This window comes from Amblyomma maculatum, chromosome 10 (genome assembly GCF_055883805.1).
Source record: "Amblyomma maculatum isolate TAMU_Amacu chromosome 10, ASM5588380v1, whole genome shotgun sequence".
NCBI lineage: Eukaryota > Metazoa > Arthropoda > Arachnida > Ixodida > Ixodidae > Amblyomma > Amblyomma maculatum.
Genome location: NC_139353.1, coordinates 83,634,487 through 83,657,949, shown reverse-complemented (window position 1 = coordinate 83,657,949; position 23,463 = coordinate 83,634,487). Strand labels below are relative to the sequence as shown.

General features: G+C 50.2%; 2 protein-coding genes across 3 annotated transcripts in view; one reads left to right on the top strand and one right to left on the bottom strand.

Moving 5' to 3' along the window:
* Positions 1-23,452, bottom strand: part of LOC146176904 (echinoderm microtubule-associated protein-like 2) — a 202,612-nt gene extending 179,160 nt beyond the window's left edge. Inside the window, exon 1 of the mRNA XM_084583024.1 lies at positions 23,312-23,452. Coding sequence (XP_084439150.1) covers positions 23,312-23,333 — 22 coding nt within the window. The 5' untranslated portion in view covers positions 23,334-23,452. The remainder of the gene's footprint in view (positions 1-23,311) is intronic.
* LOC146176905 (uncharacterized) lies at positions 1,615-5,195 on the top strand. Of its 2 annotated transcripts, none has more exons than XM_084581056.1 (5): positions 1,615-2,044; positions 2,687-2,953; positions 4,391-4,605; positions 4,693-4,742; positions 4,964-5,195. In XM_084581056.1, exons 1-4 carry the CDS (start codon positions 1,850-1,852, stop codon positions 4,736-4,738), a joined length of 723 nt encoding a protein of 240 aa, XP_084437182.1. In that variant the 5' UTR covers positions 1,615-1,849; the 3' UTR covers positions 4,739-4,742; positions 4,964-5,195. The 2 variants fall into 2 exon arrangements, 1 of the variants encoding a protein (XP_084437182.1); XR_014701231.1 differs by having other exon boundaries at positions 1,717-2,044; positions 4,391-4,612.
* Positions 23,453-23,463: the final 11 nt, after the last annotated feature.

Sequence of the window (23,463 nt, the reverse complement as noted above, 5' to 3'; positions counted from 1 at the left end):
CGATAATGTGAGAGAGAGAGAGAGAGAGAGGGAGAGGGAGAGAAGGGGCATAGGCCTCTAAGCATTGCTTCTCATCTGAGTATACACTCCGTATTTTGTTAATACCGAAGGGCTGTTCGTTCCTTCTGATCGGCGCACCAAGGATAGCAGCTGAGACATAATTGATATCATCAGGAGAAAAAAAGAACGGTTGAAGTTGAAAGTTTATTTTTGCATCAAAAAACAAGGTACAATAATATACAGCTAGCGCTAATACGGTAATAATATACGGTATACAGTGCTAACAAGCCACACGTGATGTTATCTTCACAGAAACTGATCATTCTGCACAGTGGACAGCGGTTCGGCGATAGATTGAAGTTCTTTGTGTAGTGGCTTTATATCTTTTACGAGTACTTAATGGTTTACTGTCCGCATGTGCGCAGTTTTGGTGTACTTCCAATAAAACTCAGTTGTAAGTTCAGCGCCGTTTGTGTGTCCCTTCTCCTTCTTGGTCCTGTTCGTTAGCGCTGTTTAACAATTATGAACATACAAGACGGAGGAGTCCAAGGATCTGGCGCGACTGAGCGTGCAGTCCGGTGCCAGGCTCACCGCGTACCTTTTTCCCCAACAATAGCACCCACGTATGTAAAATCGGTATGGGTACCTCCTTGAGACGTGACGCGCACTAGAGGCACAATACATAATACATGGCCGGGTACAGACCGCGCTACTTGGACAACACGACCAGTCACATGCTCAACAGCCAGAATGTGAACATATATACTTGTTCTCGGTAAGGATATTCGACAGTTTGAAGCGCTTACCGCCAAGTATGCTTCCTATGAGGTTATTTCTGCAAAGACGTTTCGAGAATTTTCTCAGAAGCGGGTATATAGTGTGGCCAATGGTGCGTGCGAAGCAATGCAGTATAAAAGGTACCCACAGTGACAGCTGACACGACATAGCGGGAAAGCGAGACGGCACCTGGTTCGTCGAAGGCCTAATTAACTGTGTAACACAAGAAGACCGTGAAGGCCGACCGAAGTCAAACCGTGTTGGACTCTCGGGCCCTGCTTATCACTTTGGTCAGACAAGGATTAGGATATATGCATCTTCAGCCGCACCATACAATCCGGTATACCCTGCTGACCTCACATGTCAAGCCAGTTTACAAATCTCGAAAATCCCAACTTTAGAGAAGAAAAATGAACTCCAGGCGCAGAGTGGAAGCAACCTTCCTTTTTCTCTACCTCTACCTCATAAGCCAGTTCGAAAATCTGCCGCTATTGCTGATGGCTCGGCACATCTTTGCATATACAAAAGCTAAACACTCATATGAGCCAAGTTTCAAGCTAGAGTTCCAGAACCTGTGCGGAAAACGATGTGTAAGTTGGTATGCGCTCATAGCAGGTATACAGTAACGAAAACAGGACAGCACAAGAAAGAAACCTGTAATAATTGCTCTGGTAAACCTAATTATGCATTCTAGGAAGCTTTATTTAATGGTTGGTGTCGAGGGAGACCGCATGCACACGGCCTTTGCCCTTAATCTAGTTTTGCAGGCTTGGATGAACCGAGAAACGATTACCAAATCAAAAAAAAAAAAAAATACAGGTGGCGCACTTTTGCAGGGAGCCGAACGACGACGACAAAGATTAGCGGAGCGGCGCACGAGCCGCTCGTGCAGCTCGCGCCGTGGCCGGGGATCCCGAGCAGAAGACCAGGGGCCATCGACCTAGCCGGACGTACCCTAAGCAGCTCCCGCCAGCCGTCCCAGGGCCAACGTTCCACAGAGCCGGCCGCCGGACGCCGCCCGCCACCCAACCGTCGGGGAAGCAGCTCTTGCGTGTCTCAGCCAACCGCCACCATGAGCGCGTCGACGACCGAGGTGAACGTGACCACCACCACCATCACGCGGGCCACGTCCAAGGCCGAGCTGGTGGACGAGAACCCGGACCTGGCCGCGGAATGCGTGCAGCATGTGTGCGCCGACGGCAAGCCCGTCGAGCCGCAGCCCCTGCCGCAGCCGCTGCTCACAAACTACGAACCCATGTTGCACAGGGTAAGCGGCCACGTCACCCGTTCTAGGGCGCGCGCGCCTGGGGCTCGCGCCAGCCCGGCGCAGGTCATTTCAACGGCTTCATGGAACAGCACTTCGAAGGCAGCAGCTTGCCGCCAGGCGTTATCAAGACGCAAACTCATATCTCCGCTCTAACTTTGCTTTTCCTTTTTCTTTTTATCGAACCGCTCCCCAGGCAACCCGGGACGGCTTCAAAGTTAAAAGCGTTCAGCTCGCAAGCCGTTATGGGAGTCCTTTACTATCACTCGGCAAACATTCTTTCAAGAGGCTCGAATTTAGGCCTAATACCAGGCCTTAGTGCACTTTAGTACAAGTTTATGTTTCGTGCGCCTTGTTGGCTGGACCTAGCTTCCAGAACGGAACGTTTCGAGACTCGCTTGTGCTTATTCAGAGTCCAGCTGCGGCTTTCCAGACAGTTTGACGCCAACTGGATTGCAGTTTCTGACTTGTTTCACGCTTTCAGTTACAAAATGAGACAGCTCGAGACATCTCCAAACATCTCCTCTGCTACAGCGCTGCAAATTCCTGACCGTGAGCTTTGCCCCAAATCGTGAATCACGAGGAGGCTATGCGTAAGTTACACGCGCGCGTGCCTAACGCTGGCCTCGTAATTCTTTTTGACAGCTAAAATCGGCGACGTCTCGTAAGGATCAGTTGCTGCCGGGCCCGCCCACGGACCGACTCTTCGACCGCGACGAGTCCGGCACGGTGTCCGTGGACGTGCGCAAGACCCTGGAGGAGGAGAACATCGACAATGACAAGGTGTACCAACACAAGCTCGAGGGCACCGAAGTGCGCAAGCTGCAGGAGAACCAGGCGCTCAAGGAGGCCTTCCAGGAGGCGAACACCTTTGACAACCTGCTCATGCAGAAGATGCTCGCCAAGGGACAGGTGAGCGCGACAGGCGATCCCCATGGGTCACACAGCAGTTTCCCGAGAGATATGTCCCACTGACCGAAGTAGCTCACCTTCCCGGTAGTCAAGACGTCGCACTTATTGACGGCCGCGGTTAACCACGAAGTATACTTCGTCTCGCAAGATGTTCGCAGCACTGCGAAAGGCAGAGGCACCCCGGTCCAATCAGGATCACGCACACTACAATAGGCAATTGTGCTCCTACGCGCCTCTCTAGCCCCCAAATTGGCGGGGGCGACAGTAGGAGCACGATTCTCTATTAATAGTGCGCAGGGGCGACAGGCACTTAGGAGCACAATCGCAAGGGCTCCTCTGCCTTTCGCAGTGCTGCAGATATCTTGTGAGATGAAGTATAAGTGACAATAGGATAGATCAGCGCCATTATCAGGTCAGTTCCCCCGCTTCACTTTTAACGCGCATCCTTTAACCGGGATGCAGCGCATTTGGAAATTATTCGCAGATTATATGACAATCAGCTCAGACAATCAGATTATATGACAAGCGCTCAAGGGGGAAATATATAACCGTCGAAACACCCGATCACTTTAGCTCAGAAAAAAAAGTAAACCTGTCAGTCATATAACCACTCGGAGGAGAGGTTGGCGAAACCCAATGACCTTATGCTGTGCAATGCCAGTTCGCAGTGAACAGTCCCGATGGTCGATAGTAGCCTGGAGCTGTTCATTGTGGCATCTCTCTTCGTTAACCGCCTTCCTTAAATTATCTTCTTGCCACTTGCTCACACAGCGCTATTTTCATTTACCAGCGTGGAGGGTCCAAAGGGGAACATGCCGCGAAGAAGGGAGACACAGGACAAGTGGAGAGCTCAGGAACGAATTATACCACGTGGAGAAAGGTTTCACGTGGCTGTTCTTTTGGGGCTGGGAACATAGGGGCCTTTGTCGCTCGTTGCGTAAGCTCTTTGCTACTGGAGTATCGGATGTTTATGTCGCCGTTATACTCACCGCTGCTTAGGTGGCAGATATCGCAACGCGCGTCTCCCATTCGGTCTTCACCCGTCTCATTGAACTATATTATGCTGTCGGCACGAGGCAGCTGTGGTGGCCCCGAAAGAAGCCAGTTCATGCTCGCGCAGTCTTTTATTAGCTGCCTACTTCGCGTGCTAACGTCGCACACCATCCAAACGCCACCGTCATTAAGACCTTTGGCTCACTAGCCGAGAGCTCGAACCACTGAGCCATCGCGGCGGATGACGAAACGGAGAAAAAAAAGCTGTACAAAGGCGATTCGGCGAGAGAATTGGTGCGTTAACAGGGCCCAGAGAAATCCGAGCTCGCGACGTCGCCATAGCGTATTCGGCACCGAAGCGCGAATCACCGTTTCTAACCGGCGCTCCACGTGTCACCTCTCGTTCCTCCCTGTGATGGACGCGTCGCACATCTCTTTCCGCAGGTGACCAAGAAGCGCACGCTCGTCGAGACGGCGTCGGCCAAGCGCGTGACCACGCGTCGCGAGAACGAGGCGGCCAAGCTGGACAACGTGGGCTGCACGCTCAAGCGCAACGTCGAGGAGGTCGGCAACGCCGAGGAGAACGTCGAGAAGTCCGAGCGCCAGCAGGAGAACATCGAGAAGGTCACCTGCACCATGAGCAAGCAAGCCTCTGGCCAGTGAGTTGTACGTGGTGTTAACATAACCCCATCCGCCTCTGCGGTGCGCGGTCGTATACTCATCCCCGGCATTCCTTATACCTTCAGAGTCGTGACCAAGCGACCGTCGGTGCCTCCTGCACTGAAGGAGTAAAATGGTACGTGTGCGCACATCGGCAGCGATATAACTCCCGATCGCGCTTATATATTGTAACCGACGGCTGGACAATTAGCGGCAGACCAGAAAGCCTCTGGGCGCCTGCATGCTGGTGCATCTCGGCTAAAGAACTCTGCTAAAGGAGAGGTCGGGTTATGGGTGACCCAAATTTGGACTTGCACTATAGTGTGCTGAAAACTGACAGGAGTGTTTCTTTTGCAGGAGACCCCCTGATATTGCTAAAGATGTATCCCGTGGACCAAATCGCAGAGACCTCTTCGCCGTGCCCAGCTAGCCCGCCCAGTAGTAGAGAATCCCGCCCTCCACCTCCAAGCCGTCGGAGATCCTCGTGTGACAAGGGGACTCTAGCAGAACTGACCGAGCTGGTGCCGAGATCAGACATAAAATTCGTCGATGGTGCAGTGTCGTGTGGAGTGAATAAAACATTCCTGGTCCTAAAAAAAACCAAGCGCCGTTTTCGCACTCATACACCCTAGATGGGCTCTGCAAATTTCTTCGTGGTCTGCAGGTGCCAGCGGACTAGCTCCTGGCTGTGGAGAAAGCGAAGCTGTCCACACAGCGAAGCAGTGATCAACCACCGGTGTACATATACGTGTGCCAAACGAATTCACAGCGAATACAATGGGGCCCGGTTTAAGAAGGCGTTCACCATACAATATATGGAGCTTGGGAGCCGCAGCGAGGCTAGACTCAAACGTGTTTATGCGAGGTACCGTTCTGCTATGCATCAGCTCCTTGCACGGGGTCAACGAGGAACGAATATAGGGGCACATGAAAGGACAACTTCGAAAGTTTCTCACATCGCCAGAGGCCCGTTTTGCGCGCCTAGACTTCCGCACACTTTCAACGATCTCCGTCCGTCTGCAACAAGGGGGGGGGGGGGGGGGGGGGGGGAGCGTCGGGCTTCCGTCCCGTTGGAACTCAGGTCGTCGCAGGATCGGTGTGACTGCTCTGCCGCAGATCATGTGGGTAAATTCGAGTGTCAAGTCCGACCACGTAGGAGTTCGCTACAGCACTCGCTCCACAACGCCCGGCGACATAGCGATAGTGCGAGCAATTTTCACGCACTGGTCGCACCATGGCCCACCCGCGTTTCGGACGACAACGAATCCGGTAGCGCGCACTTATTCTACGGTAGCATGCAGCGGCTCCAAAATCGAGCGATGGGAAGCTGCGGTGTCCAGCTGCGACCCGGTCGTTCGAAAGCGGCTGGCTGACTGGCACTTTGGGAGTTGCAGGAGTTGCTGGGAAGTAGCACCATCTTCCGGCCACAACACGCAGCCGTCATTAAGACGTACCCATCATGCAAGGCTCCCAATATTGCATAACGTTTTTCACCACCACCTAAGTAGCGAAATATATATTCCAGACATTTTTTTTTTCATCACTCAGTTGTCCCGGACTGGAGACGTGAATTTCCTCTTCATTACGAAGAAGCCGGGAGACCAGGGTTCGATCCCGGTCGCGGCAGCCGCGTTTTGGCCACGGAGGTGAAAAGCAAGGCGTCCGAGTGCTGTGCGATTTAGTCCAAATTCTTCCCTAGTACTCCACTACATCGTCTCTCATAGCATGAGTCGCTTGGGGACCCTCCCATCTCAAAAGCCGGAGTTCCAGCTCGTGTGATGAGGGTCTTATGACGTCGCATAAATAAAAAATGGCTCTAGTCTACCCTCGGTTAAGCTTATATATAGTGTAAAGCGAAAGCTGAAGCACGGTTACATATGGTTTTTCTCAGCAGGTTTTTATTTGGTTATGGCTATAAGGAGACTCCGGTGATCCGTAAAGTAGTTCGTTTTGGTTTGAGCTTTGCGTATCCCGAGTCTGTTGCAGCTGCGAAATTCACGTCAGCGATCATGTGTCTCGCCACGCATCTTCTCACGGGTTAAGCTACTTCCCACATCAGTTGACCTTTGACATTGACGTTTGGTGGGAACACAGCTACCCAAAGTGGTTGCGGCTTAATTGTTCCAACCTGACCTCGAAGATGTTTGAAGGTCAGCGGAAACACACGGTGACCTTGGATTTATTTCGCTTAGTGAAGCTATATCGCTTAAAAATTGTTGGGGTTTAAGCGTGGCTTGAACCTAGTGTTATATAGCGAAAGCTTCGAGTGTCTCATAACGTCTTTTCAATCCACGGTCTTTATATAATTCTTATTTTAATTCGTTTACAGGTAAGGAAAGGCTCAGTATTTGTCACACTTGTTCTGTGGACACCTGAACCGGCATTGACTGCATGGCAACTGTTTTCGACCTTCAAAGTTTTTCAAGGTCAAATTTGCTTCCGTGCTGACGGCTTGAAAACCTGGCGTACAGTGAAGCTTTCGCTTAACGAAGCGGGTAAGAGCGATTATCCTCTCCATTCCCCTTGTCACTTTCCTTCCCTACGAATTTTACAAGACGTAAACCGTAAATTCTGGCGTTTAACGTCTCGAAGGCGACACGTGGGACCTGAGGGACGCCGCAGTGGAAGATTCCAAAGTAATCCGTACTATCTGCTGCAGGGAAGGTTTGCTGACAGATAATCTTTCTTTCTTGGCCCAGCAAACCTTCCCTGCTCCTGCGTGACTGCGAAGTTGCATATCTGGACATCACATAGTAACAAGTGCGGTCTGGTTTTGGTGTTTTATTGTTCTCTGTACCTTATATAAATGTGTTTTCTGCGATTAAATTTTAGTTGAGAGTCAGCGCCTGTTCCTGTTGTTTCATCCTGTCGTCCCCGTTTGTTCGCGCTGTTTTTTTTTGGGTGTCAAACGAGACAGATCCGTAGACAATCCAACAGTTGCGACATAACAAACCAACATATTCTAGCCACCGTACCAACATTGGCTAAATTGGCAAACGTATCTAAACATTGCGTAATCATGACCAAAAGCCATAGAAATGGGAAAAAAATGAAAATAAAATAAAACTGAATAAAAATAGTATTGCAAAAACAATGAAAGGTTAGAAATGAAAATGTTTAAGAAAATAAAAACAGAAAACTGGGAGATAAACATTAACTAATATAATATAATAATAGGTTCACAGGAAATGGAAGGCACAGTATCTGTCCCACTTGTCCCGTGGACACCTGAATTGGCAGTAAGGGAAGGGAGAAAGGTGGGAGTGAAAGCAGAAAGGGGTGCGTAGCGGAGGGCTCCGGAGTAATTTCGATCACCTGGGGATATCTTAAACGTGCACTGACATCGCACAGCACACGGAGGCCTCTCCGTTTCGCCTCCATCGAAACGCAGCCGTCGGCGGCCGGGACCGAACCCGGGAACTCCGGCACAGTAGTCGGGTATCTTAACCACTGCACCACCACCACCGCGGCGGGGCTAAATACTAACAAAGTTTAAAAATTAAAAAAAAAAGAAAAGCTTTCGCCTTATACACCTACATTTTGTGTCTCTATTTCGGACCTGAATCGAAGCCACGACCTTGGTAACTAGACAAATAGAGTGAACTTTCAAAGACTTTGGTCATCTGATGAGAAGAAAGGAGTCGCTGGAGAAAGTTTTGATGTTGGGAAAGGTTGAGGGTCGCCGGAGAAGGGGTAGGCAGCAAACGCGATGGTTAGATGGCATCCTAGAGGCACTGCAGATGAAGTTACGTGATGTTCGGAAGATAGTGAGAGACCGGAAAGCGTGGCGTGACATGGTCCATAGGTCACGAAGAGTCGGACACGACTGAACGACTGAACTAAACTGAACTGAGAATCAATGTACCCAAGAGACAAGACATGCCGCCGCCATCTTTTTAGTTCACACGGCACCAACACAGTACAAGCTGCGGCCTCTCCACAGACATTTACAAAAAGAAACAAATAAAAGGTCGTCGACAGTGCTTCGAACGTGCGTCAAGCGTAACGCTGCTGCCGTGACGCAGAACAACGACGCTAAAAGCGGGCAGGACACGGGGCAAACAGCAACGGCGGATGCAAGCACCGTTGCGAATGCGCGCTCAGGTTGTACTCCGGGGCCCGTGCGCGTTCAACGCTTCACTGGGCACACGACATGCGGGAAGCGCCCCAGGTAGCTGTACACACAACCGGCAGGCATACCGTGACGTACAAGCCTGAATGGCAGAGGCGACCACAACTGAACGTATACTATACAGCTACCTCCACAAGCAGCTGCTAGTCAACCCACGCAGCAGTTGGCAACACTGGGAGGTTACGGGAAGGATGGGCGAGTGGGGGGGGGATAATTTTCCACACAGTTGCCGCAGCCCGCGGAGTCATGTGTTCATAATGACAGCCGCGCGTCTGACTGAAGGTCAGTCATTTGTCCATATACACACTGAAGCAGGGCTCTATTCGTTCTCACACAAGGCTGTACACATTGAAGTAAAGCATAAATATGAGCCAGCTGCAGGTGTCTTAAAAAAATCTCAAGAGTGCTGCGACAGGGTACAAAGGACAAGCGCTACTATCAAACGAAACTTTGTTAAGAAGACATGGGCAACATGCACTCGCAAACTACAACCACAGGGCGCATGCGCGTCGATACTTACGGCTGCGGTCACATTTGGAGGGAACGTCATATATTACACTAGATATTCGTATTATGCGGAGGAAAACGTATTCCGTGTTTCTCCAGCCAGCTCGGCCAATCATACACGATGCGCACCCACTCGCACAAAACTTTCTCGGCATGAATAAGAGTCTGGCGTGCCTTTTTTCAGTGCACGTGAATTAATTAACAGGGTCACTGCGAAGAAATGTTGAAACCATTGAAGTGCATCGAGAGGTCAGACTAAGGAGGGAGGAAGAGAAAGAGGGAAAGAAAGCGGGAATACATAGCAGAATTGCAATAAGAACAGAATTAGTTCTGAAACGAAACTTGCGAACTTTCGTTAATGAAATAATTACTTTCCCCTGTTTGCCTACGAACCAGACCTGAAAAAGGATTCACAATCATGCCCGTTAAGGAGCGCTCCCAAAACGTCGCACCGTTCGAAGCTACGCGAGACGAAAGCACATATCTGCTAGTCGCAAACTGCGTCAACCATTCGGTGAAGAGTCAAACCGTCAGACAAATCATAGATGGGTCTGGTCGGCATGCATGGTGCACACGTATTGCAAGCTCAGGACAAGCCAGACTCGCGCGGTATACGGGCGTGCATAAGGTCGAACGCAATTGTGTTCTACGGTATCGCATTGTCACAAGTAAATCGGACAACGCAAGCACGTGTGACGGCCGGCCTATGCAGTGGCAACGGGCCATATACTCACGCATTGCCGTCGAATCCGCATTTTTCACAAGGACGCTCTGCGCATACGCGCCTCTCCACTGGTTGAAAACAAACCACCAACCCCAGCTGCGCATGCGCAGTTCTTGGCCTCCGCGATAGGCGCAGCCGTAGCTGATCTCAGAGGCCATGTGTAGTTAATATTCGTGACAGGTGTATGCGATAGATGGCGTTAGCTGTCAAGAACACACACCGTCATTTCGCTGGCGCCAAGGACGTTTTCAACCAGTAGCAGACGAATTTTCAACCACTCCCAGAGGGCGCCACATTTTGTGAAAAAAAGCGGATTCAAAAGTCTTCACCTGTATCGCCCGCATATCAAATAACCAGTACGTCTCCACAGCGTTCAATTTCAAATATGAGCCGTGACTGCTGCTCGGGGGCCGCAATTAGACGCCCGATTTGAGGAACGAGATCAGATCTATATCGGATCTGAGGTACCCAACCAATGCAGCCCATCTGTGAAACCTAATCCGAAGTACCCATCCCGAGGTACACTACCTCGGATGTCTGATTTGGGACGCCCTATTTGAGCCACCTGAGACGACGGCTATTCTATATAGTCTTCCGTGAGCGTGGCATGATGCGCCGCGGACATTATGGATTGCGTAATTCATATCCGGCGACTGCTGTGCACTTGACAGGGACGGCTTCATAGGGACGGCTTCATATACATATGCGTCAGATGAAGTCGTGAGTCCCGAGCAACAAAGTTGCCGCGTACGCCGAGCGCGGTACACACACACACATATATATAAGCGTCCAGATTTACGGAGCGACGAAGCTATAGCTGGGAGCCTAATTAAGGCCGCCTGATAGCTATCACCGCGTGCGGCAGACGCACGACTTCGCACCCGGCGAACGTGGAATGAACGAGAGCAAAACACGCGGTTTACAAAAATAAAGAGGGGAGGGGGAGAGGGGGGGGGGGGGGGGGGGGCGTCCCAGTTTTAGTCACGACTGCAGCAGTGTATATTATTATGCGTTATTAAGCGCACGTAACGCGCTATGCCACATTTCAGTGCCACACACTCGCATCCCGAGCTAGTTAAGCCCCGATAACAATAAGCATTCTTTCACGCGGAGGTGTACACAGCAGGACAGAACCATTACGTCCTGTACACGGCCTGTTAAATGATTACGGCCGCTTCACACTGACTTCAGGAGAGGCCGAGTTAGAATGGAACGCGAGTTAATGATGTTGAATAGCGGCTATCTAGAGCAGGAAATTAGCTGGGAGACACGCAAAATGTTAATTGATATCCGATGGCCCGCTACACAGCGTGAGCTCTATAAACGCTTGGATGCGCAGCCAGAGGGGGGAGTAGTTGGGTGCGGAGAGAGATCTTAGACGGAAACTACACGGTAATGAATCCGGAAATGCACTATGAAAAGAGCCCTACAATCAATGGAATTTATCTATATAGTAATACGACGCTGCACCTAACCGCCTTGCATATGCGCCTGCCAACTACTCACAGTGTCACGCCAGCGAGGTGCAAGGCAGGTGAGGAGATTGATGCCATGACAACCGGCCACTCTTGTTATGACGTCTTCAAAGAAGATCCTCCAGCCTTTGGCTGGTGGTAGTGTTGGTAGCAACGGTGATCCTTATTTTGCGTAAGGCCAGCTAGGCCAGAGACAGCCATAACGTAAAACAATGTCAAGTTGCAGGATGAGTACCGTAAGAGCACGGTTATCTTGCGCCCGGATATACATATATGGCATCCTTTTCTAGCAAGACACGCAAATACGCCGATACCCTGCGGTGGTCAAAAATAAATTAACAGGATAAGACATACGATTGCTACCGAACTGCCACAGATTTTCCTTCTGCTCGAGCCTTTTAAAGGACTCGTTATCAAGAAAATCCGGCATCGGTGAGGTGGTAGTTGGTGGCTGGCACAGCCAGGCACCGATAGGTCGGCGGGTTGGCTAACGTCGCGTGACCACGTTACATGGCTGATTTGGCAGGAGAGCTGCCCCCAACTCGGGTCTCTCCCTTCAGAAGAGAGGTCGAGATCAGAATCAGCCTGGCCAGGAGCCTGGTATTAAAAGATTCCTGTCACCCTAAGGGCACGCAGGTACACTTGGTTAAAGCGGGTCTTATGTCTATGTCGAGTGATCCTTCAAATACGACAATGCGTGATAAAGAGCACGTAGGTGTGAAATATTAGATGAAGAAATTAAGGGGTTGCCATAGTCGGACGAACAGCAGTCCATGCATACGAACAAAAATCCGCAAGGAGCCCTGGCAAACGAAATCACCACCATTCCGTTAAAGGAGTGGCTTAAGTGTCCCTCCTCCGGTTTTTTTTCTTTTTTTCGCTAGAAAGCCCACCTTCTATATAAATGGAATAAGAACTCGTCCATACACGCAAGAAGCGCGTGAATCTGTATGTTTGGTTCACGACCGCTGATCCTGAACTTGGGGAGAAACTAAATCAGAGCGATAAAACAATGCATTCCAAATGCACCTCTCGCTTTCACCGTGCAGGCGACGAGGAAGAGGCGCAAGTCGAGCGACAGAAATAAAGAGAGAGAGAGAGAGAGAGAGAGAGAGAGAGAGAGAGAGAGAGAGAGAGAGAGAGAGAGAGAGAGAGAGAGAGAGAGAGAGAATAGTGTTTACAAGCGTCGAGAGAAACAAAAGTCGAGAGGGGAAAAAAATGAAAATCGTCAGCTGCGCGTCACTCAAGCGAGAAGGAAAAAAAGAAAAAATGAATAAACGCCCCGCAAGCATCCAAGGAGAGGTAGGATAAATGCAAAATAAAAATAATAATAAAATAGCTCACAAAACACGAAAGTAAGCAAAAATAAAAAAAAGAAAGAGGAGCAGACGACGTCACGCTTCTCGTAAAAAAACGCGTATTATACGACGAGGAACCCGAAAACTACACACGCGCGTACATAAATAATGGCGAGAGAGGTGAAGACAAAACGCGCGGCGACATCGTTAAGAGCAATATATACCCCCGGCAACGGCGCGTGCGCCATAAAGTGGGTAGCGTGCGAAAGCCGGCGACGGCTGTGTATATCACACCTATTCAGCGGGCGTTCATTGTCCCCGCTGAACTGAGACGCACAGTGCCGACGAGGCCCCCCCGAGTCTCCGAAAGCAGGTGTCCGACAGTCTCCGAAAGCACATACACTTTATATATTACAGTGCATACACAGTCACGATCTGCAATCGGCTTGAAAAACCACGCACAGTTTTAATGTCGCGTGTGCCTCAAATGTCATCGAACCGAACGCCGGCCTTGCGCTGGGGGCTTCTCAACAACACTCGGTGTTCGAATGTCACTCGAGTCGGCGGAACACAGAGAAGACGTTCGAGACTTTTCAAAACGCCTGCAAAACGCACGTGCACGCGTATGAGAAAACAATGCGCACTTCATGGCTCGAGAATTCACAGCACACGTGGAAACACATTTTATTGGCATCTACAGCCGCCTCCAATGTGCAGGGTCGTTAACTCTTGGGGCTAACACGAGATCACGTGGCAGCTTACTCCGGAGCCTGACTGCCTACGACCCGATTGCGCATCGAAGGAGCAACACCTGAACATCAATGCCTGCTACACTTCGCTAGTATATATGGACATGTCGGACGCAACGACCCTTCGGAGAGAGTGACTACCTCTTCGTGTGTTCACACCTTAAAGGATTGGACGACCCTGAACATACACTGCAACACAACATGGCGGCTCCACTACTCATCCTCAAGACCATCGGCTGTTGCCTCAATTCTGGCAATTTTAGAAAAACGCATATACTATACAGCAACCATCTCAAAGGAAACTGAAAGCCTTCAATGTGCGTCTGTTTCGTTGCTATCGAGAGAAGGAGGAGAAGGAGGAAGAACTTTATTATACGAAGTATTCGAGGCACGCAGGCCTCCTGGGTCTCCGCACGACCCCACTCGCGATCTAAAAGTTCATGTTATGTTGGTCCATGACGTACGTATGCGGCCCGACTGACCACGATCTTCTGCCTGGCCGGATCCGCTGATCGCAGTGAGGAGACGCCGGGCAGGATAAAAGAATGTGGATAAGGATGGCCTTGGGATGGGAGCACCAAGTGCATATGGGGGGATAACCGGCTTAAATTTGGAAAGTAGAGCTGGTGTCGGCAGCGTTCGTGCGTTCTCTGGAAGTGAGGGATGGGTGGTGTGACGGATAGGTGAGGCGCTCAGCACGGGAGTTCACAGTGAACTCAGCAAACGAGTGCATGCGCTCCTTCGAGAAGTCCCCCACGAGGTCCGCCTCTGCCCGGTTTCTAGACCCTCGGGCTAAGGAGTCGGCGACCTCGTTGCCGGGAAATTTCCCGAGTGCGTAGGCACCCAGATGAGCTCAACCCGTCGGGGGAGGTGGGGAGTGGGCATGTGGAGCACGCGGTGCGCCGGAGTATGTACCCGGACCCTGGCTGAATTTAGAATGGCAGTTTTAGAATCACTAAGTACATAACTGGCATCTGTGCATGCCCGAGCAATAGCTACAGCGGTCTCCTCGGCTTCCTCAGGGGTGGTGCCTGAAAGAAGCTCGAAAGTTAGGGGGGAACGAGATAGCGGATGCGACAACTCACAAGCACACAGAACGAGCGAAAATGCAAAACGGCGCAATAGCGAGCGCCCCGCCGGGGTGGTGCAGTGGTAAGACGCCCGACTACTGTGCCGGAGTTCCCGGGTTCGAACCCGACCGCGGCGGCTGCGTTTCGATGGAGGCGAAACGAAGAGGCGTCGTGTGCTGTGCGATGTCAGCGCACGTTAAAGATCCCCAGGTGGTCGAAATTACTCCGTAGCCCTCCACTACGGCTCCTCTTTCTCTCTTTCCACTTTCATTCCCACCCTCCTCCCTTCCCTTACGGCGCGGTTCGGGTGTCCACAGAGCAAGTGTGACAGTTACTGCGCCTTTCCCTTCCTGTGAACCAATTAAAAAAAATTAAAAAAATAGCGAGCAAACCATTTGTGCAGTCGCGGACAGGGTAACATAGGCCACGCTACAGCTGTCGAACTCTCCGCGGCGTTACGGAACAGAACGGGTTGCTGCCTTTACATGCAAACGTTTCAAGAGGCATACAGTTGCGCAAATGTCGAATGTATATTAGGTTTAGCTTAGTTTGTGGGGTTAAACGTCCTAAAGCGACTCAGGCCATGATAGACGCCGCAGTGGAGGGCTCCGGAAATTTTGACCACCTGGGCCCGTATTCCTAGTTTTCATCGTTATCGTAAGTTATCGTTATCCAATTTAATGTTCTGACCACGATAGTGCACATTATACAGATACAGAGAACAGAGAGACATACAGAGATATGCAGGTATCTCTCTCTCTCTCTCTCTCACACACACTTCCGTTAGCGGGAGAGTGTACCGATGGCGCCAACTCGAAGAAATCCAGCGCTTCATTCCCAACAACATCGGACTTGAGATTACACCGAAACCGGGAGTTCGTTATTTCCCGTATTCGATATAACGCGCTATCGCACTGGATGTCCAACAATAAGCCTTGCCGCGTTTTTTCCTCAGCTACGGCGAACAAAAAATACCTAGAAAATGCTCCATGTTGAGGCAAGCACACAGAGAGAGGAGAAAAAAAAAAGAAAGAAAGAAAGAAACCGACGAAACGACAGCGCCGGCTGCAAACAGGACCTGTCCGTTGCCGAGAAGCGAGAAATGCAAGCTCCGCTGTTATCCGGAACTGCACGCGTGATAGAGCGCGCTGCAGTTTCATGTCGCCAACGGCCACGGAGGCAACAACAGATCGCGCCTCGCTGCATATATAGATATGCCGTGGAATCCTAAACCTATGGCTTCCAGTTATTATCGTTTTAAGATGTTGCCCTGCGGTCTTCCTGTTTTTGCTGCGTCCGCTACCGGAACAGTGAGATAGCCCTTCGGGGTTCCGTGTCAGAGAGAGAACAGTGATGAGACTTGAGAAACTAAACCGAATATCATATCTATAAGAGAGAACAATATCGCATAACACAGTGACACTCGCGGTGCTGAGGAGAGCAGAACGTGAAGCCAAAACGGTAAAGCGATCGTGAAGAATTTTACAATCTTTTCATGCTTAAATTATGACCACTTAGAAAAAAAAAATGAATCAGAGATATTATTTACGAGCTATTGAAGACGATGATCTACTAAAATGAGAAAATCCGGGCTCAGGCTTCAATTTGGTGCGTGTTTTAATTATACACCGATACTTAGCATCAGCACGCTTTTTATTCTGCGGCAGTCCGACACCTTTGAACGCAATTCTTTATTTATTATATTTTCCTATTATTAAATTCCTTAACTGATCAATTACACGCTCTAAATTTTCTTAATTAGAATATTCATATATTCGCTTCTCATTCTGAGCATTTTGACACTTCTAAACCTTCCTTTTTTACCATTTTTTTAATTATTGCAAATAATTATTTGATTAATTACTCTAACTTTTCTTAATTAGCATCATCAAACTCATTGGCTTCTTTACGACGCTGACAGCTTCTGGACCGAACGAGCTGTATAACTCATGCCGAAGCGCACATTCTCCGCCCATTCCTACACATATTTTGTCAACGAACGCTTTCCCACCCACTGGAGTGTTCGCCCAAGTTGTCCTGGAGAGACGACAACACACTTTCACATTTTTCAAATCGCACAAGCTGTATACGTGCACAATTAACCCTGCACTGACGGAACGCTCGACCCAGTCAAAGAGGACGTGATACAGCCGCGTAGATTAAATTGGCGCACAACCAAGGCTATATATCGTACTATGAAAGCCGAGAGGGACACGAAGATTGGCCGCGATAATTGGAATGCAATTAGCGGAACGCTGCCCATGCACTGCGCGCCAGGCGAGAACTGTCGGTTTCCGCACTGAGCATTGTACGTACAAACACACGAAACGCACGTATCGCTCAACGGCTCCTTTGTTCTCACGCGCGCATGTATCGATTATCATTTTTATTCTGCGCTTTTTTTTTTTTTTTTTTTTCGTTTTTGCGAATAATGTTCCAAGCCCGCGCGTCACGCACTTTGGCTCAGTTCCGAGGCGAAATCCGAATATACGCGGTGTGCCAGCAACACGCCCTTTCAATAAATATCGCATAACACATTTCTGTGGTTGGAATTTATGATTTTATGATTTATGATTCCAACAAGAAATTACCAACTAGCCCAACTTGAAGTTTTAACGACGTTTCTGTGGCGTTGCTCTGAAATCTGCGCGCACGCGTACTGCAAGTTTGACGGGACCGCCAGTACACCAGTGTGTTGCTAATCTTCGACTTTTGTATGCGTCAGAGCGCATCCTTAAGCATAGTTGGGAACAGTAACTTCTTCCCGTGAGGTTTCCTTGCTATCCCCCCCCCCCCTCCCCGTCTTTGATTTCTCCTTTAAATCTATCCCCCTCGCAACCCATTTCATTTCCGCCGGCTGCCTATCCAAAAACCAGGCGACCCACAATGCGGTAAGGAAACGTATTTTTACGTTTTTTTTTTCTGCATATCTCATCTACTCCGGGATTGATCTGCTTTTTCTACTGGTCGCTCCGAGATCGAGCAGTACCGTCTGAACTACCGTTCCCTTCTAGAAATTGATGCTAACACACAAATGATATTTGCCAAGTATGGCTCCCTTAGTGGCCTGGTCAGAGCAATATGATTTGAGTGACGAACTGTGCAAACAATGAAGGTTCTGCCTACTCCCTTTACCCCCATCCATGGCCATGAGCCTTCCTATTCAATAAAGGACGTTCAGTCAATCAATTTCTCCTGTTTAGTTAGTACTTAAATTATTGGTTCATTTATGGCAACTCGCGTCCCGCGCGTCCTCCCTCTCTTACATACGCAGAATAAGAGGGAAGTATACGGCGGTGGCGGTCGGCTACACACAGTGGCCCCGATGACGCAAGCCACTTTGACCAACAAGGAAGTGAGCAGTCTCGCAACCCCACAGCGGCAAGCAACAGGAACGCGCAGATTAAGAGCGCGACAGATTGGGCGGAGCGATTTGAGTCAAAAGTGGAACGAAAAAACAAAAAAAGGGGGCGGCACGAGCGCACAATCTGCAGGAATACAAACATATACACAACCATGGGGAATTACGCGTAGTGCACGTACCAAAACAATAACAACCAAAAACGCCCGTCTAACTATTCATCTGGACCTATACGTGGTTGCAAAGCGCTTAAGAAAAAAAAAAAAGTTAAACAGCGTAGGCGAAATATATGTCCTGACTATAACCACTCAGCAAAGCACCGCTGGTCCGCGAGGAAACCGCTAAAGCGATTATTGCTCAACATATACAAATAGTTCTGAACATAAGAAACCGCTGGAAGTTGTCGGCTGTGCACTAAATACGACTCCGCGAGTTCTGCTTACTCAAACTGGATTGGTTTGGTTTATGGTGTGTTTACCGTCCCAAAGCGACTCAGGCTATGAGAGACACCGAAGTGAAGGGCTGCGGTCGTTTCGAGCCCCTGGGGTTCTTTAGGGTGCACTGACATCGCACAGCACACGGATGCCTTGCTTTCCGCCTCCATCGAAACGCAGCCGCCGAGGCCTGGATTCGATCCTACATCACTGGGTTCAAGATACCGCGGCGGGGCGCTTGCTTAAACTATTTCCTTACCAGACACAGTAGTTAGCCAGCCACGTCGAGATACGCGCACAAAACGCCTTTCCAAATACGTTCAGGTCTCTTTCGGTACAAATTTGCGTAAATGGCGCAGAGACCGGGTCAGGACGAGACCATTCATTCAATGGTAAAGGCACGCCGCGTCGCTGGACAGTCGAGGGGACGGGCGTTCTGACTCGGACTTCAACTCCGAGTTTTGAGGCTACCCAAAAGTAATATAAAATAATATGCCTCTGCCCGTGCCACTAATCCGAGTTTCGACAGTCGGGAGGCGAATCAGTGCCCGACCAATTACATTACGCGAATCTGTCGATGCGGAACGTCTACAAAACCAGCAATAAACACTTTGCCCTTCCTTCAGAAAGAAAGCAACAGCGAAAGAAGAAGCAGGCAAAAAAAGAAAAGAACCAAGAAGATTAGGAAGACAGCAAAGGAAGGAAAAGCGGTCGGCGCTTGGCAAAAAAATTTTGCGGAGAATCGCGAAACCCAGCTCGCGCCAGTGAAAAAAAAAAAAAAAAAAAGAAAGAAAAGAAAACCTCTCCACGCGACCGTGACGGAGAGAAAACGCGCGCCGATTCTCTCATCGCCAGCAGCAGGAGCAGAGCACGCGAGCCGCCATAACAAAAGAGAGCGCGAACTCTCGCGCGTCAGAAGAAGAGGTGGGCAAGGAATCGCCGCAGTGACGATGAAAAGAACAACAAGAACAAAGGAAATAACCCGGAGAAAGGTGTGCATCCCTCTGCCGCTTGCTTGGTCGCAGGGGGGGCCAGCCTTTCCAGCGCGTAGCTGTCACGCACTGAATAATGCCCACCCAACCCAAAACTGTTTTTTCCCTTTTTGCCTTCTTTCGTTTTCTCCCCCGCTAAGGAAGCGTTATACATTCGCGAAAACTCTTTCGTCTTCACTGCTCGGGAGCGGGAGCCCAGCTTCTAGGGAAACCAACGTTGGCAAAAAAAAAAGAAAAGAACAGAAACTAAACATGAAAACAAGAGCACCCCGTGACAGCAGTCATGAACCTGGAGATCAACGACTCATTTGGACGGGGTGGTAAACTGTTACGCTCTGTTTGCGAACTGCTTTGTGCACGCAAACTCCTCAGTGTGGAGCTCGGCTGTGGAAGCCTCGATGCTCACACTGAGCGACTCGCGAGCAGTTCACGCCCTCCCTCTGCACTGATAATAGGCAGTTTTGAAACAAACAAAAATATGCCGACGATTGTTTCCTCCTAACGCGAAATTTGAGCGCAGCTCATCAGCTGTTTCAGCTATTTGATAGATCGAGGCAAATAATTCGGGCATGACATGTATGTACAATTACAGACAACTTTTAAGCAGGCGGTTCGCAGTGGCGAACGGCAGCGGCTACGCATTTTGGCTCGGGCGGTGCACATATCGAGATCCACCGATCCGGCGCTCTGACTGCCGCCGCACAGGTGTGACGTTGGAGGAGGAGCGAAGAGAGCAATTAAGTTATCGGGAGGTCACGGGAGGCAGCCTGTGGGCCCATAGGAATGTTACGCGGCGGAGAGGGAGCAGCGACCGACTGATGCCGCTGACACCGCTAGCGAGTCAAGTCAGTCTGAATAAAGTTTTTCATTCGGCTTGGGATGCACGCACAGCGATCCACTAATGTAGAGCCCGCGCTTCGGCAACCGGAGAACACCGTCGCCGCCACGCAGGAAAAGGGGAGGGGGGGAACACGCAGAGGCGCGCAGACATGCGCGCAGAGAACACGCGCGGTCGCCGCCATGGAGGCAGAGGGAGGGGGGTACACGTAGCGGACAACGGTGAGAGGCAGAAGAGCGCGCGGTAACCAGAGGACGCGAGAGAAGGGGTACACGCAGCGGTGAACGGTGGCGGCAGGAGCGCGCAGCTGGTTACGAGGGACAACGGCGACGCGAAACGCGGGAACGGGCGCCAAAGATGTGCGCTCTAAAACAAGGTCGGGGTGCTCAAGGGGGCGCCAGATACCTTAACTACACTATTAGCTCTTTCAGCTGAGCCTTATGCGCATGCGCAATTTCACCCCGCCTATTCCCTACCCACTGCCAATAGGGTCGCCTTATTTACCCTAAATTTACTCCACCGCGGTGAACTTGACTGCCGACGCCAAGGGCGCGGGATCGAATCCTGGTCGCGGCGGCCGCTTTTTGGTGCAGCAAGGCGCCCGCGTGCTGTGCGTTATCAGTGCACGTTAAAGAACACCAGGTGATCAAAATTTCCGGAGCCCTCCTCTATACGGCGTCTCTTGTATCCTGACGTGACTTAGACGGTACGTTAAACATTACAAACCTATTCTAAAATTTCTTAATTGTGGTTTCATTGCGTCACTGCTACGTTTTTCTGCCCAGACCTTCTCGGACAGCAGCGACCACTGATTTCATCGTTTCATATCCCCCCCCCCCCCCCCCTCAATATGTCACTGCACTTACGGACTGAATTTACGTTAAGAAAAAATGCCCTTCGCACGGCATCGCGGATTCGCCGTATTTCAAAAACAAAGTCCGCTAGCGGCGTGGACACCAAAGCGCATATTACTCACCGAATGCACACACAAACCGGTAACTGGCCTGATGACAGGTGAAAAAAAAATCGTATTGCCCTGCGCCTTCTTCGACATCCATCAAATTAACGTTGTACTGATATGCAATGACAACTCTCTCTTCCGGCACACGAAAGTCGACAAGTGCCCATTCACCGACGCCTCTCCCACACAATACCACAGCACATGAGCTTGCACGAAGGGAAAAACAGCGCCAGCAATTCCCGACCACCATCCTGACCAGCGGTCCTGCAAGACCCGCGGCATCTGGAATCCGGACGTAGCAAAAAGCACAGCAGCCCTGTACTGAGAGCCACAAATGCATTTCATTACCATGCACTTAAATATTTCGTATCTTCATCATTCCCTACTAGTACCTATACTTATCTCACGTCCCGGCGTCTTTTACTTGCTTATTTTTAATTCTGTGAGGATTCAACGCCCGAAAAGTTTTACAGACGCCTTCAACAAACTGCTTCTGATCGTCGCGATCGAAGAGAGCATAAGTGACGAAATTTTACTTACAGTTTTTCGATAACGCTGTTTATTGTACGGGGCGTAAAGGAATTTAAAACAAGAAAGTGAGGGGGGGGGGGGGAGGGGGGGTACTTTTATTCACTGTTTCCTACATGTCATGCTCTTGTTGTTTTGCGTGCATTGTACACTTTTTTTTTTTTTTTAATACTCCTACCGAAGCCTTTAGGGCAGAATGAGAAACGAGCGAACACTACTTCCAGAGCGGTTAGAAAAGTGGAAAGCGTCGTAAAAAGCGATGGGGAGACGATTTCAGGGTTTTGTAGATTTGCGTAACTGTCAGGCATAAATAATTGTAACGCGTAAAAAAATGTACTTTTCAGGGGAAATACGTTGAGAACACGACCATCAAAACTCTGCAGAATAAAAATTACGATTGTTGGCTACTCTCGTTTGTTTCCATTGCAGATTTTAGCCCATGGTACTGAAAGCTATTTCGATTCAAAACTTCAAAAAAGAAAAAAGTACTCGGAAGAGCAAATAAATTATTACTTCAAGACAGCAATAGTACACAACCTAGAGCTTCGCAAGGCCGAGCGACATTCATAATGCGTTTAAAACGAAACCATCCTGATCCGCGTTACGTCTTCCGGTCGAACCGACAAAACAGGCGAAGAGAAAAAGTAAGTAGTGACCTAACTTTTGGCCGACTTGCAACATCTCGAGAACAAGCCCTTAAAAGAAGCAAGATCGCTCAGATCGAATGACACTCAGCTCTTTCCCTATGACAGAAAACCAATGGGCGGACTGGGGGGCGTGTGAGTTGGCACCGTGCCCAAGGCTGATCACTGGTCACATATGTTTTACAGCGCCTCATTCGACTGTGACGGCGCTTTTCGATTTCCCCTTGCTGCGGCCTTACATCCCCTTTTCTTTCTGGACTCCGGCGCAACCACACTCGACTCAAAGCTGACTACACTACCAGGAATGCCGGGGGAAAACCGCTCTTACAACACGCACGCACAGCCTCCGAAACCGCACTCTCCATACAAATAATGCGGCGTCGGCGATTTCGTTGTTTCTTCACGCCACACTGCACGCACATCCTGCTCAGGAAGACGTAATTTAGGGGACGCGCGGCATGATTTCAGGAGCCGCGTGCGCGACGGGGTACGCAGATTATCGACGCGCTTTCGAAACTAAGCCGGATCCATAGGTGATCGGGCGAAACCACGTCGATCTCGTTCTCCCACCGATGCGGAAAGGAGAGGCTCGCCCAGTCCACCACGCGCACCTATGCCAACGAAACAAGGGCACAGGGACGGAACGAAGTAACACACACGGCGACGCTGTGACAGTTACGGGTTCCGTTATCTCCCCACGAAGATAACAGAACAAGCGGCAGTCGCAATGCCGCGACACGAGTGAAAAAAAAAGAAAAAAATGCGGGTCTCGGAGAGCCGCATACAACGCGATCGCCGTTTGCCAAATGCGGCCAGCTTTTCGTTTGAACGTCAGCGCGTACTGCCGTACGCTTCGATGTCTCGCGGTACAGACCGCAATGCAACGCGGTGCAGTGTTCCAACACGGGGTCAGGAAAGACAGCGAAGAGTACCGCTCTTAGCAACGAGCTTCGAAATAGTGCGAAACAGATCGTCGCTGACGATCGACTCACCGAGGGGATCCATGTTTTCCATGCTGTCGCCGCCGATGCGGCTTTCCGGACTGAATCGAGCGTCTCTCCGTGCTCGCTGGCACCGTGCTACTGATCGACACCGTCGACGTTACGGATGTGTGACGCGGCGCTCGTAGTAGTGCGCGAAGCTC